This window comes from Thalassophryne amazonica, chromosome 23 (assembly GCF_902500255.1).
Source record: "Thalassophryne amazonica chromosome 23, fThaAma1.1, whole genome shotgun sequence".
Taxonomy (NCBI): Eukaryota; Metazoa; Chordata; class Actinopteri; order Batrachoidiformes; family Batrachoididae; genus Thalassophryne; species Thalassophryne amazonica.
The window spans coordinates 21707642-21723103 of NC_047125.1; the positions used below are offsets into that span (position 1 = coordinate 21707642).

General features: G+C 40.4%; 1 protein-coding gene across 1 annotated transcript in view; it reads right to left on the minus strand.

Annotated features, from left to right (window-relative positions):
* Nucleotides 1–15462, minus strand: part of m1ap (meiosis 1 associated protein) — a 92704-nt gene that overhangs the window by 4596 nt on the left and 72646 nt on the right. The window contains exons 8-14 of the mRNA XM_034165044.1: nucleotides 12461–12616; nucleotides 12162–12321; nucleotides 5557–5698; nucleotides 5182–5230; nucleotides 4946–5088; nucleotides 4736–4851; nucleotides 4553–4631 (exon numbers count right to left, since the gene is read on the minus strand). Coding sequence (XP_034020935.1) covers nucleotides 4553–4631; nucleotides 4736–4851; nucleotides 4946–5088; nucleotides 5182–5230; nucleotides 5557–5698; nucleotides 12162–12321; nucleotides 12461–12616 — 845 coding nt within the window. The remainder of the gene's footprint in view (nucleotides 1–4552; nucleotides 4632–4735; nucleotides 4852–4945; nucleotides 5089–5181; nucleotides 5231–5556; nucleotides 5699–12161; nucleotides 12322–12460; nucleotides 12617–15462) is intronic.

Genomic DNA, 15462 nt, shown 5'->3' on the forward strand with positions numbered 1-15462 from the left:
TTTACATCCCTCTAGATTACAAGAATTCTACAAGACTGACATATGTTCAGAAAAGGCACATAAATTAATTGTGTCATATATACAAACTACATTATTTGTACACGGAACGATCCCCCTTTCCCCCCTTTTTCAGTGTAGAAAGAAATGACTGCAGGTAAAAATTGAAAAAAAACACAAAAAACATCAAAATTAAATTTAAGGTACCTTGTTACAGGCCCACTAAAATTAAATAAAATGAAACTGAACTACATGGACATGCCTCATAGCACCTTAACTAATAATGCTCACATCTGGGCACAAGCATAACCATTTATAGTCATAAATCACAAAGAATAAATATGTGCTTGAGTGTCAATTTAAAAGACTCAACAGAGGCTCAACATTTAACTTTATAACCTCAGCGGGTAGACCATTACATAAACCAACAGAATAACTGATAGCCACGTAGCCTGCTGACTTCTTTTTCACCTTCATCCAACATATTTTTTGTTTAAAGAAGGCACCAACTCTAACCATGACACTCAAGTTCATTGCTACTGAGTTCTAACTTAAGTTATAAGATATGTAAAGACATTAGCCATTAAATTATAAATATCAAGTGATTCAATCTCAGCAGTGTACCAATGTTGTATAATTTGCTTATTTTTGTATACTTTCTGCATATACCTTTATGTTTTAACAAGAAAAAAGCATGTCCCAAAGAAAATATTTATCTCCATAAGTCATAAAGAGGAAAGTATATCTGAACCAGTATTACCAATCTTTTTAACGCGACTGAATCTCTCACTTACATCAGAGAAACTTAACATATTTAAATTACTAGTTCATAAAGGGGCATCTATGTGCCATGAAATGCCAATGGGCAATTCCATGAGATGTAACAACCGTTTCCACTTTCAGTGGTCCTTTTGTGATCTAGCCGTCCCAGGGAATTATGGCTTGACCATTATTTATTAATCCGATTGACAATAATAAGTCTTTGTGACAGCTAGATTACAGCAGGACCATTGAAAGTGGAAGCGGATGTTACAGTTTCGCAGAATAACCAGTGGTGGGCACAGATAACCAAAAAATTAACTTTGATAACAGATAATCAGATAACTGAAAAGTTATCTTTGATAAAAATAAAACAATAAACCACCCAAAAATGTATCAGAAGTTACAGATAACTGATAAATTCCAATATTGTCTCTTACAACCACTAATAAACTGAATTTGAGTTTTAACACCACAATAGCTTCTAGTAATATTAAAAGTGACAACAGACCGAAACAATGAGGCCACACTTTTGTCTTTGAACATCCTGCCCCTTTATGAAAATAAAGTCATGCTGACTTATGGTTTTGATTTATAAATAACATTAATACCGATAGAATAACTCCATTAATGTCAATTCTGTCATTTGTACAAAGTTAAAATATAACATACATCTTTTAATGTTGAATAATGCACTAATTCTGAGGTTTTGTAACAAACACAGACAGATTGCAAAGGATTCTGGGTAAAAGTGCCTCTGCTAAACACTGATTGGTTCAGTCATTCATTATGTAAACCAACACGTTAAAGTGACGTGTGTTGGTGTTTACAGATAAATGTGCTTTTGTAAAATATTCCATTTTTTATTTGTAAAAACAGGCATTTTTATGGAGCCCTGGAAGTGTCAAAATGTTTTGAATGTGGAGAGAATGAGCGCTCATTTTATTATATTGTGCCGTGCGCACGTTTGATGATGTTGTAAAACGTGCACTCAATTTTGTCTTGACACATAAATGTTGGCTTTACACTGCGAATTTTGGGCCTTTTTCAGATGATTTTTCATTCGTGCGAGAATTTTTTGGACCGAGTTTCAGGTTAATCATGCGTCCTGCATGGTGTAGTGTACATGGAGTAACAAGCTGCGTTTAACATCTCATGACCACCTCCTGATCGCCGATGGTATGGTCGAATGAAAATCAAACCTGTTTGATATTATTCTGGTCGGCCGTCGTGAGGTTATCCTGATGCTGAGGGGCTACAAGCGTCCAACCACTCGCACTGTGCCTATGCAAACACAGCAGAGCTGTCTTGTAATGTTATTTTTTTGTTTTTAAACTTAATTTGTAAAAAAAAAAAAAAAAGCCATTTGCAAAGCCAAAAAGTTGATTTCACAACCATCTGATATAACCGGGGTCAAAATAAGTACAACACTGCCAACTACTGGTGCCCAGATGCTTAGTACTTAGGGCGAATACTGCCATGAACACTACTGGCCAGAAGATGGCAGTAGAGGCCTGAAAAACTTGCCAAAACAAAATCCCAGATAATCCGTGTCTGCTACATTAATGCTACGTTTACACATAACGACGACAAGTCACGAATGCCACGAAGTACACATTCTTGGCCGCTGATCATGAATGTGATTATTCGGGGCAGAGGCGTCAGGTGTCCTCAGGAACTGCTGCAACCTGTTACCACACGTTACGATTAATGGCACGGTCAAGAATAGTGTTCCGTGTTGTTACGCGCTATCGTGCGCTATTGCGCGTAACAGCGCATCGTTAAGTTCTGTCACGTTGTGAACGAGGTGAATTGTCTCCACACACACACACCCATATTCATCCAACCGAATTCAGATCGCTCCAGTTTTTCAGAAGAACTTTGTGACTGCATGCGTAGTTGGGCTCTGTGCCATGGCGCAGAGAGGAGGAAAAGTTCAGCGCCAGATGTGTGGCTTCATGCGGCTTTCGTCTGGCGCATTTCCCCAAACATCAGGCACATGCAGCAGGTGGAACACCTGCAGGAGCGCGCTGAAGAGCACGGAAATGTGACTTTTAGCCGACTTGGTGTCAGCAATCAAACAATGTTGTGCAGCGCAGGGTTCAATTGTGCGCGCGCTTCTTCCTCCGCCGAACTGGAGGAGGTGCAGAGATGTCTGGCTGCACGTGAGTCTCCTCTCGCTCCTCTGGTTCAGACTCGTTCTCCCGCTCATCGGTTACAGCAGGTGGAACACCTGCAGGAGCGTCCTGAGGAGCTTCAGCGGGAACTGTGGACCGACATTTGAAGCCGAGTTTAATTGTGCGCACATGACAGAAAACTGATTAGTCGTGGCGCGCAGTGAAAGGTGACGCCGCGTCACAAGTTGTGTCAAAACTTGACAGTTTCCGTGTCACTTTGTAATAACGTGTGACAGTTTGGGCAAGAACCATCACAGGAACCACTACGAACGTTGTCACGTTCTATTAAGGATCAATACTCATCAAGACACATCAATACGCTCAGTTGCGACCTCCACGACGTGAGACGAAATGAGGGTGGTGTGTGACATTCGTGGAAGATTTTTTGACAGGCAAAAACATGCTCCACGAATATCAAGAATATCACGCACCAACATGCACTATTAAGAAACCTATTCAGATGCGTTAAGTCACAATAAGAATGTCAGGAATGTGTCACGAATGACAGAAAAATGACATTCGTAACGCGTCTTGCTTATGTGTAAACGCACCTTTAAGATGCGTGGAATTTAACAAACACAAATACAACGTCTATAAACCCAGAGAATATATTCACGAGAGTTTTAGACACTAGAGTTGAATGCTGCGGTCCGTAGAGCTTGAAGAGAGTGTCTGAAATGCATTTGTCCTGTCGTGAACATACTGAGATTAGACTATCCTACCCATAATGCACTGCTGGTCACAGCATGTGCTCACTAAAACTTTAAAATTAGCACATTACTTTAAAACTAAAACATATATCTGATATTTTCACTTTATAAAACGTCAGACATGACAGTAATTTTAAATAACTTGCCCAAAATTAGTTTGGTTAAAATTTGAACAATAAGTTAAAAATGTATGCCTCTGGATGACTTGGGTGATATTGCCAGCGTATCAGTATGGTGTTATAGAAAATGATGATTTTTTTTTGTTTTTTTTTGTGAGACCAGTTTTCTTTTGTCTACAGAGGATAGAGTGGTTTCTTATGGAAGCAGCTCTCTTCTGCTTGCAGAGGGTAGAACTATGCATCTGTTAGGAAACTTTTAATAGGTAGGTGCTCAACTGATTTTAAATTTTAAAAGTGTTTGTCACTGTTCATCTTTGTTTACTATGTTAATTATAGTCCGATTATGATTTTTAAAGTTATCTAAGAAGATAATCTGATAATGAAAACATTATCTTTGATAATTATCTGTTATCTGATTATCAGAACTGTGCCCACCACTGAGAATACTGTATAACCCTGATAGACTGCAGGTTTTTGTTGTAGCTGCTCATACCACCAAGTGTCGCCAGCGTCAACACTGGCGAATTCCTCCCCTAAACTCCAAGTGATGATGGACAATAAAAGCACCTGATGAGGATCTGTTTCAGCAAAAACTTGCAGACCTTTGTCCCTTCATGGCACACAGGTCCTGGAGGAGTTTCTGTGCTTGTGTGTTGGTAATAAAGTGAAGCAGTGCTGCTATATGTACAGCTGTAATAAAAGATTGCCACACCTTCTTCCATGAACAGTTGAGTCAGGTCTCTGTGCTGATTAGTGTGAGCAGCTAAGACGACCTTTATAACGTATTTACCTGTCGCTGTTGTCTACTGACTGCAGCTTTGCCGCCCTCTAATGGTTGTAATTGGGTTCTGTTTGAAATTGGTTGGAGCCTGAAATCAGAATCACCATTAACAGTTGATGCATCATGTTCATTCTCACGTATGTAAATGCACACACACAAACACACACACACTCCACAGTGAGTACTGCTGACCGGTATGGATATCGAGGCTGTGACAGCAGACCTCTGCTCCTCAGGTACTGGTACAGGTTAGTGTTCAGGGACAGAGGACTGAACACAGTGTCCTCATCAAGCTGACTGAGACACCCCTAATGTACACAGACAGCAACTATGAAATTAAAATCTTTGTGCCCCTGAGGTCTGGATGCACTTTCTGTCATTTTTCAGTAAAACAATGCTCGCCTGTATAACTTGCACAGCATCAGGTGTGGGGTCTTGAGTGGATGCAAGCATTGAGCAAGGCAGCAACAACTCTCTGGACACTATCGGCTTCACAAGGAGTGACAGTGATGGTGAGGGCTGGAGCACGTAGTGAGAATGCACACCTGCAAAAGCACACAGGATAGGGGCACACACACAGACAAAGAGCAACTGGACTCCAAAAATCACACACAGGCAGTTTAACCATGCAAACAGACCTGAGCCTCCAGCAGGATCCATCTGCAGAAGCAGGAACAAGTCACGAATCTAAAAACAAACAAACAAAAAAAAAGCAAAATAAGTTCTAAATATGAATTAAATATGTTGAGAATCTATTTTAGTATGTATCACAGAGAAGGATTTATTGTGTAACCATCAAAAATAAATGCATATATATAAGTGATAAAATTTATTTGGATGATGCACTGACATAAGGAGAATACTGACAAAATAATACAGCAGATAAACTTTCAAAATGTATACTAACTGTCTTTATTCACACAAAAAAACATCACCGATATGAAGCTGTGGCAGCTTTTGATTATTGCTGTTGCTTTCTCCAGCTATAATGACTTTAAAACACATCCACACACCCTGAGTGTGTGACACAGGGCGTGGAACAGGTTGTGGTTCGTCTCCATCTCGTCCCAGTCCAGCTGCCAGCAAGTGGTGGGTCGGATCACCAGCGGCAGGCCGAACAGCAAACTCTCACACAGTCCGTCTGCACGCAGAGCCCTGTGCAACACATCAATGTTAACACAACATCGACATTGACGACACACAGCGGCTGTCTTTAATGTGAGAGAAAGAAGACAAAATGACATAATCCTTGCCGAAGTGAATTTGTGCAGCGTCTCAGCCCTCCAGCATTATTTAAATATCAATAAATTATGACATCTGTGTGTGGAAACATGCACAACTCATCGGCGCAACAACCATTTTTCTTGCCATTGCTTAACTGAACTAACATCATTTGGATTCCATCTTACACAGTTCAGTGGAATTGTCATTGCTAGTTGCTAGCCAACGCACTCATCATTTTCATGCCAAGTGCCCACGTTGTTTGAATAGCAAATGTACGTGCACTCCTCTGTGCCACCATGCATGCACTCTTGGTGCTTTGCTATAGTAAGGCAGCAGAAAGCAACCATAGTCCACTTGATGTTGCCATTGTAGTGTTTCTAGTGCTTTGGGACACTTAGTAGTTTATGATGCAATAGCATGATGTTCGTATTGTTGTGAAGTAATTTTCAAAAACAAATGGCTTCATACAATGAATCATTTTCTTTTCTATTTAGATTTTCAAGCATTTGTGAACAGTGACTCCTTGCTTGTGGTTTTTTTTTTTTTTTTGAAAAAGTCAACAAATTCCAAAACAATATATTCATTTACCTTTTCAAGTGTTTCAAAACAATGAACCGTTGCCTGAAGAAATGGTTTCATTTACTGTTTTGAAACAGTGAATCATAATCTGAAACAATTGATTCATGGCGAGTTTTCAGCATTTTGACAAATGGCTTGGATCAAAGTTTCAAAAAGTCTTATTTCTGCCATCATTCTGAGTTTTATATTTTGGGGATCTATAAAACAAAGCAAAGTCTGAAGTGACGAGACGGCTTGATTTTAGAAACTTTCCACCGGCCCCTGCCCTCAGAATGGAGCAATTCATTGACAGACATGGATTGACTGAATGAACACGATCCATGTGGCATGCATTTGTGCCCTCTCACCCCTTACATGACACTGTGGGAGCCTTAAGCAGCTCCTTCAGTAATAGATTGCTGCATCCTTGATGCAAAACAGAACGCCTGTGCACGACATTTATTCCAACTGCAGTCAGACTGTATGATAGCTCAAAATGTTTTTAACATCATAACCACCTGCTGATTTTGCACTATTAACTACACCTTCCGGCACCTTTTGTGCTTTACTACATGCACATCTATGCAATTTATCCTGTGCAATAATTTTACCTTGCATACATACATATATGTATATGTATACTCACTTATATTCTATTTTTCACATAATCTGTTCACATTAGTATTTATGCAACCACCAGAAAACACTGCAATATACTTTAGTCACCTTTCTATAATGAAAATATTTCTGTGGGATCATTAAAGTTTATCTTATCTTATACACAGATGTATAAGATAAGATAAACACAGATGTTGTTTTGTATCCACGCTGTGTCTGGTTTCTGTGCCGAACGTAAGGCCTGAAAGGAGTTTCTGTAGTTGGGACTGTACACTGAGACTGCTACCTGCTGCTTTGGACTTGAATTAACAGTCTTTTTCAAGACTTTTTTACTTTTTTTACCTTTTTTTTTTTTTTTACTTTTTTACTGTGCTCCAACGCCTAAGGAAGACCTAACGGTCGAAACATCGCGACGGAGCACTTTTATCTGCTAACTTTCATCAGCGTTGGCAAGCTAACTAGCTTGCTAACGCTTTCGTTTTTTATTTATTTATTTATTTATTTTTTTCTCTTTTGGCGCTGTTGTCGTGCGTTGCCTGTGCTGCTTCATGGCCTGTTTGGTGCCTTGATTGGGGCACTCCTTCTGCTGAATCACCTTTAAATTATTTACACATTATTCACTTTGTGTGTTTTTAGGAATCCGCTAGGTTGCGTAGCTACTAGCTCTTAGCCGATTTAACATGGCGGCTTCTCCTGTCTCTCCCGCACTTTTCTGCTCTGGGTGTGAAATGTTTAGTTATTCCTCGGCCTCCTTTAGCAGTAACGGTACTTGTAATAAGTGTAGCTTATTCGTAGCTTTGGAGGCCAGGCTGGGCGAATTGGAGACTCGGCTCCGCACCGTGGAAAATTCTACAGTTAGCCTGGCCCCTGTAGTCGGTGCGGACCAAGGTAGCTTAGCCGCCGCTAGTTACCCCCTGGCAGATCCCGGGCAGCCGGGAAAGCAGGCTGACTGGGTGACTGTGAGGAGGAAGCGTAGCCCTAAACAGAAGCCCCGTGTACACCGTCAACCCGTTCACATCTCTAACCGTTTTTCCCCACTCGACGATACACCCGCCGAGGATCAAACTCTGGTTATTGGCGACTCTGTTTTGAGAAATGTGAAGTTAGCGACACCAGCAACCATTGTCAATTGTCTTCCGGGGGCCAGAGCAGGCGACATCGAAGGACATTTGAAATTGCTGGCTAAGGCTAAGCGTAAATTTGGTAAGATTGTAATTCACGTCGGCAGTAATGACACTCGGTTACGCCAATCGGAGGTTACTAAAATTAACATTAAATCGGTGTGTAACTTTGCAAAAACAATGTCGGACTCTGTTGTTTTCTCTGGGCCCCTCCCCAATCGGACCGGGAGTGACATGTTTAGCCGCATGTTCTCCTTGAATTGCTGGCTGTCTGAGTGGTGTCCAAAAAATGAGGTGGGCTTCATTGATAATTGGCAAAGCTTCTGGGGAAAACCTGGTCTTGTTAGGAGAGACGGCATCCATCCCACTTTAGATGGAGCAGTTCTCATTTCTAGAAATCTGGCCAATTTTCTTGGATCCTCCAAACTGTGACTGTCCAGGGTTGGGACCAGGAGGCAGAGCTGTGGTCTTATACACCTCTCTGCAGCTTCTCTCCCCCTGCCATCCCCTCATTACCCCATCCCCGTAGAGATGGTGCCTGCTCCCAGACCACCAATAACCAGCAAAAATCTATTTAAGCATAAAAATTCAAAAAGAAAAAATAATATAGCACCTTCAATTGCACCACAGACTAAAACAGTTAAATGTGGTCTGTTAAACATTAGGTCTCTCTCTTCTAAGTCCCTGTTGGTAAATGATATAATAATTGATCAACGTATTGATTTATTCTGCCTAACAGAAACCTGGTTACAGCAGGATGAATATGTTAGTTTAAATGAGTCAACACCCCCGAGTCACACTAACTGTCAGAATGCTCGTAGCACGGGCCGTGGCGGAGGATTAGCAGCAATCTTCCATTCCAGCTTATTAATTAATCAAAAACCTAGACAGAGCTTTAATTCATTTGAAAGCTTGTCTCTTAGTCTTGTCCATCCAAATTGGAAGTCCCAAAAACCAGTTTTATTTGTTATTATCTATCGTCCACCTGGTCGTTACTGTGAGTTTCTCTGTGAATTTTCAGACCTTTTGTCTGACTTAGTGCTTAGCTCAGATAAGATAATTATAGTGGGTGATTTTAATATCCACACAGATGCTGAGAATGACAGCCTCAACACTGCATTTAATCTATTATTAGACTCTATCGGCTTTGCTCAAAAAGTAAATGAGTCCACCCACCACTTTAATCATATCTTAGATCTTGTTCTGACTTATGGTATGGAAATAGAAGATTTAACAGTATTCCCTGAAAACTCCCTTCTGTCTGATCATTTTTTAATAACATTTACATTTACCCTGATGGACTACCCTGCAGTGGGGAATAAGTTTCATTACACTAGAAGTCTTTCAGAAAGCGCTGTAACTAGGTTTAAGGATATGATTCCTTCTTTATGTTCTCTAATGTCATATACCAACACAGAGCAGAGTAGCTACCTAAACTCTGTAAGGGAGTTAGAGTATCTCGTCAATAGTTTTACATCCTCTTTGAAGACAACTTTGGATGCTGTAGCTCCTCTGAAAAAGAGAGCTTTAAATCAGAAGTGTCTGACTCCGTGGTATAACTCACAAACTCGTAGCTTAAAGCAGATAACCCGTAAGTTGGAGAGGAAATGGCGTCTCACTAACTTAGAAGATCTTCACTTAGCCTGGAAAAAGAGTTTGTTGCTCTATAAAAAAGCCCTCCGTAAAGCTAGGACATCTTTCTACTCATCACTAATTGAAGAAAATAAGAATAACCTCAGGTTTCTTTTCAGCACTGTAGCTAGGCTGACAAAGAGTCAGAGCTCTATTGAGCTGAGTATTCCATTAACTTTAACTAGTAATGACTTCATGACTTTCTTTGCTAACAAAATTTTGACTATTAGAGAAAAAATTATTCATAACCATCCCAAAGATGTATCGTTATCTTTGGCTGCTTTCAGTGATGCCGGTATTTGGTTAGACTCTTTCTCTCCGGTTGTTCTGTCTGAGTTATTTTCATTGGTTGCTTCGTCCAAACCATCGGCATGTTTATTGGACCCCATTCCTGCCAGGCTGCTCAAGGAAGTCCTACCATTATTTAATGCTTCAATCTTAAATATGATCAATCTATCTTTGTTAGTTGGTTATGTACCACAGGCCTTTAAGGTGGCAGTAATTAAACCATTACTTAAAAAGCCATCACTTGACCCAGCTATCTTAGCTAATTATAGGCCAATTTCCAACCTTCCTTTTCTCTCAAAGATTCTTGAGAGGGTAGTTGTAAAACAGTTAACTGATCACCTGCAGAGGAATGGTCTATTTGAAGAGTTTCAGTCAGGTTTTAGAATTCATCATAGTACAGAAACAGCATTAGTGAAGGTTACAAATGATCTTCTTATGGCTTCGGACAGTGGACTTATCTCTGTGCTTGTTCTGTTGGACCTCAGTGCTGCTTTTGATACTGTTGACCATAAAATTTTATTACAGAGATTAGAGCATGTCATAGGTATTAAAGGCACTGCGCTGCGGTGGTTTGAATCATATTTGTCTAATAGATTACAGTTTGTTTATGTAAATGGGGAATCTTCTTCACAGACTAAAGTTAATTATGGAGTTCCACAAGGTTCTGTGCTAGGACCAATTTTATTCACTTTATACATGCTTCCCTTAGGCAGTATTATTAGACGGTATTGCTTAAATTTTCATTGTTACGCAGATGATACCCAGCTTTATCTATCCATGAAGCCAGAGGATACACACCAATTAGCTAAACTGCAGGATTGTCTTACAAACATAAAGACATGGATGACCTCTAATTTCCTGCTTTTAAACTCAGATAAAACTGAAGTTATTGTACTTGGCCCCACAAATCTTAGAAGCATGGTGTCTAACCAGATCGTTACTCTGGATGGCATTTCCCTGATCTCTAGTAATACTGTGAGAAATCTTGGAGTCATTTTTGATCAGGATATGTCATTCAAAGCGCATATTAAACAAATATGTAGGACTGCCTTTTTGCATTTACGCAATATCTCTAAAATCAGAAAGGTCTTGTCTCAGAGTGATGCTGAAAAACTAATTCATGCATTTATTTCCTCTAGGCTGGACTATTGTAATTCATTATTATCAGGTTGTCCTAAAAGTTCCCTAAAAAGCCTTCAGTTGGTTCAGAATGCTGCAGCTAGAGTACTGACGGGGACTAGCAGGAGAGAGCATATCTCACCCGTGTTGGCCTCTCTTCATTGGCTTCCTGTTAATTCTAGAATAGAATTTAAAATTCTTCTTCTTACTTATAAGGTTTTGAATAATCAGGTCCCATCTTATCTTAGGGACCTCGTAGTACCATATTACCCCATTAGAGCGCTTCGCTCTCAGACTGCGGGCTTACTTGTAGTTCCTAGGGTTTGTAAGAGTAGAATGGGAGGCAGAGCCTTCAGCTTTCAGGCTCCTCTCCTGTGGAACCAGCTCCCAATTCAGATCAGGGAGACAGATACCCTCTCTACTTTTAAGATTAGGCTTAAAACTTTCCTTTTCGCTAAGGCTTATAGTTAGGGCTGGATCGGGTGACCCTGGACCATCCCTTGGTTATGCTGCTTTAGACGTAGATTGTGGGGGGGTTCCCATGATGCACTGTTTCTTTCTCTTTTTGCTCCGTATGCATCACTCTGCATTTAATCATTAGTGATCGATCTCTGCCCCCCTTCACGGCATGTCTTTTTCCTGGTTTTTTCCCTCAGCCCCAACCAGTCTCAGCAGAAGACTGCCCCTCCCTGAGCCTGGTTCTGCTGGAGGTTTCTTCCTGTTAAAAGGGAGTTTTTCCTTCCCACTGTTGCCAAGTGCTTGCTCATAGGGGGTCGTTTTGACCGTTGGGGTTTTTCATAATTATTGTATGGCCTTGCCTTACAATATGGAGCGCCTTGGGGCAACTGTTTGTTGTGATTTGGCGCTATAGAAGAAAAAAGTTGATTGATTGATTGATTATACCAAACTTTGGCAGACGTTCTTTTAATTGTCCTCAATTTCTTGACAGAATTAATACTATATTAACTATAAAATTAACAGATTAATCAGTAGATGTCGCTCAAGTACTGACAAAAAAATGTTTTGTGCACATTATCCACTGCAAATCTTTTTTCTACCTGATCACTTTCAGCCTCTGTACTGGTGGCTTCTGATTCACTGGGCCTTTATTGAGAGGCAGGAAACTGTTTACGGTCTCAGTTCTCGCTCCCAGGTGGGGGTCCAGAGGGAGCAGTGCAGGGCTAATGAGACGCTCCTGCATGTCACACTTCACGCACACTGCAGTGAACAAAAACCACAAGAAAAATGTGAAAAATTTGGCTTCCTCTCTATTCACCTTTTAAGTAAAAAAAATTACAATGTATAATAAAAAAGCAAGGATGTGACTACTGTTAACAGGCACTGTATGTGCACGAGCCTGGCTTGCATTTCTCCTGCTGGTTCGGCAGCAGCAGCTGAAGATGTTCCCGGTCTCCACCCTGCTCTTGAAGCCACGCCTTCAACACAGTCTCCAAGGCAAAAACAGTGTTGTCCACTTGCTGCAGGTCGACTTCCATCCCCAACATCAGACAGTCTGCAGATAGAAAGACAGAATACATCAACACCAGGAAAGACATAAGACCACCAGCAGCCTTGCTGCACTCCATCATTTGAGAAGGTCACACACATTTCTCCACTAGATGGCAGCAATAATTAATGTAAGCTCTGGCCTGAAACGGAGACTCACAGCTTGTCATCATCAGAGTGTTCCAAGATCTGTAAATCACACAAGAAACCTTCTGAAGCTTGTCTGGATGTGAAGGAAAACGTGAAGATGTATTTTGAGTGTGATGCAAGGCGACAGGCTTGACGACAAACTTTCCAACAAATGCGGAAAGTCTGCACTGTAACACACTCAGACTGCTTACTGCTTTGAAATCAGTTTTTTTTTTCCCTTCCTGTGGTTTATTCTGGAAATTTAATGTAAATCTCTCTCTTTTCTAAGCGCACTGACGGTATATACACTGTGCTCCTCTACATCCACTTTAAGGCTTTAGAAGCCAGCCTTCCCCTCCTCCTCTCCTGGTTCTCTCTGCCACGTATCACTTATTATTATTGTAAAAAAAAAAAAAAAACTTATTCAAAGTTTCCTTCTATAAGGTGTTCAATAGTTAATGATCCATCAGGAGACCACTAATGGACGGAAGGTGGGGCAGAGGATCACTGAGTGCAAAAACAAGACGCAGAAGCCACATTAACCTGAAATAATGAGAAAAAGCAAGAGAAAGAGAGAAAAACAGCTGAGCTCAGGGATGACTGAGGGGAAATGCACATACAAAGAGAGAGAGAAAAATAAATGCATTAGACGACAAGGAGCGTCAGAGGAAGCGGGGCAGCTGCATCGACAGTGGAGCGATAAGAGGAAAATCCTTGAGATGAACAGAAATGGAGGAAAAGAAGTTAAAGTAAGCTGATGGCCATTCCAGTCGATAACATCTGTGCGGGGGTCAGAAATTACAGGTCGATAGCGAGCGTGTGCAGGGAGATTAAATGTGACGTTTGATCTGATTACTGCAAAAGTGCAATAGGAAAATTACATGTTACTCGTTTGCATGTCTTCCTTATGAACCCTGCCCATTTCTTCTCTCTTCTGTGTTTGTAATGAAAATAAAATAAAATAAAGAAACCCTATGAAATTATGAGAGAATATACAGGCTGGCTGCAGTGAATCCCATTAGCATGTCCTCTGCTTTGTGTGCACATGGAGAAGATAAACTGCAGCATACAATAGTGTTCAGAATAATAGTAGTGCTATGTGACTAAAAAGATTAATCCAGGTTTTGAGTATATTTCTTATTGTTATATGGGAAACAAGGTACCAGTAGATTCAGTAGATTCTCACAAATCCAACAAGACCAAGCATTCATGATATGCACACTCTTAAGGCTATGAAATTGGGCTATTAGTAAAAAAAAAAAAGTAGAAAAGGTGGTGTTCAGAATAATAGTAGTGTGGCATTCAGTCAGTGAGTTCGTCAATTTTGTGGAACAAACAGGTGTGAATCAGGTGTCCCCTATTTAAGGATGAAGCCAGCACCTGTTGAACATGCTTTTCTCTTTGAAAGCCTGAGGAAAATGGGACGTTCAGGACATTGTTCAGAAGAACAGCGCAGTTTGATTAAAAAGTTGATTGGAGAGGAGAAAACTTATACACAGGTGCAAAAAATTATAGGCTGTTCATCTACAATGATCTCCAATGCTTTAAAATGGACAAAAAAAACAGAGACGCGTGGAAGAAAATGGAAAACAACCATCAAAATGGATAGAAGAATAACCAGAATGGCAAAGGCTCACCCATTGATCAGCTCCAGGATGATCAAAGACAGTATGGAGTTACCTGTAAGTGCTGTGACAGTTAGAAGACGCCTGTGTGAAGCTAATTTATTTGCAAGAATCCTCCGCAAAGTCCCTCTGTTAAATAAAAGACGTGCAGAAGAGGTTACAATTTGCCAAAGAACACATCAACTGGCCTAAAGAGAAATGGAGGAATATTTTGTGGACTGATGAGAGTAAAATTGTTCTTTTTGGGTCCAAGGGCTGCAGACAGTTTGTGAGACGACCCCCAAACTCTGAATTCAAGCCACAGTTCACAGTGAAGACAGTGAAGCATGGTGGTGCAAGCATCATGATATGGGCATGTTTCTCCTACTGTGGTGTTGGGCCTATATATCGCATACCAGGTATCATGGATCAGTTTGGATATGTCAAAATACTTGAAGAGCTCATGCTGCCTTATGCTGAAGAGGCCATGCCCTTGAAATGGGTGTTTCAACAACACAATGACTCCAAGCATACTAGTAAACGAGCAAAATCGTGGTTCCAAAAAACCAAAATTAATGCCTCGCAGATGTGAAGAAATCATGAAAACTGTGGTTATACAACTAAATACTAGTTTAGTGATTCACAGGATTGCTAAAAAAGCAGTTTGAACATAATAGTTTTGAGTTTGTAGCGTCAACAGCAGATGCTACTATTATTGTGAACACCCCCTTTTCTACTTTTTTTTACTAATAGCCCAATTTCATAGCCTTAAGAGTGTGCATATCATGAATGCTTGGTCTCATTGGATTTGTGAGAATCTACTGAATCTACTGGTACCTTGTTTCCCACGTAACAATAAGAAATATACTCAAAACCTGGATTAATCTTTTTAGTCATATTGCACTACTATTATTCTGAACACTACTGTATATGCTGATGTAAGGGTGCAGGGGTGACAGTCCAATCTCATTATGTGTGTGAGTCTTGTAAACTTGGATCTTGAGTTAATCTCCACTAACCCAGTTACATGTGTGAACCAGATGTCAAGAAAAAACATTTTGTCAAGAGATTCATTCATAAGTTCACACTGTTTAAAGGTAATACAAAAAAAACCCCTGAA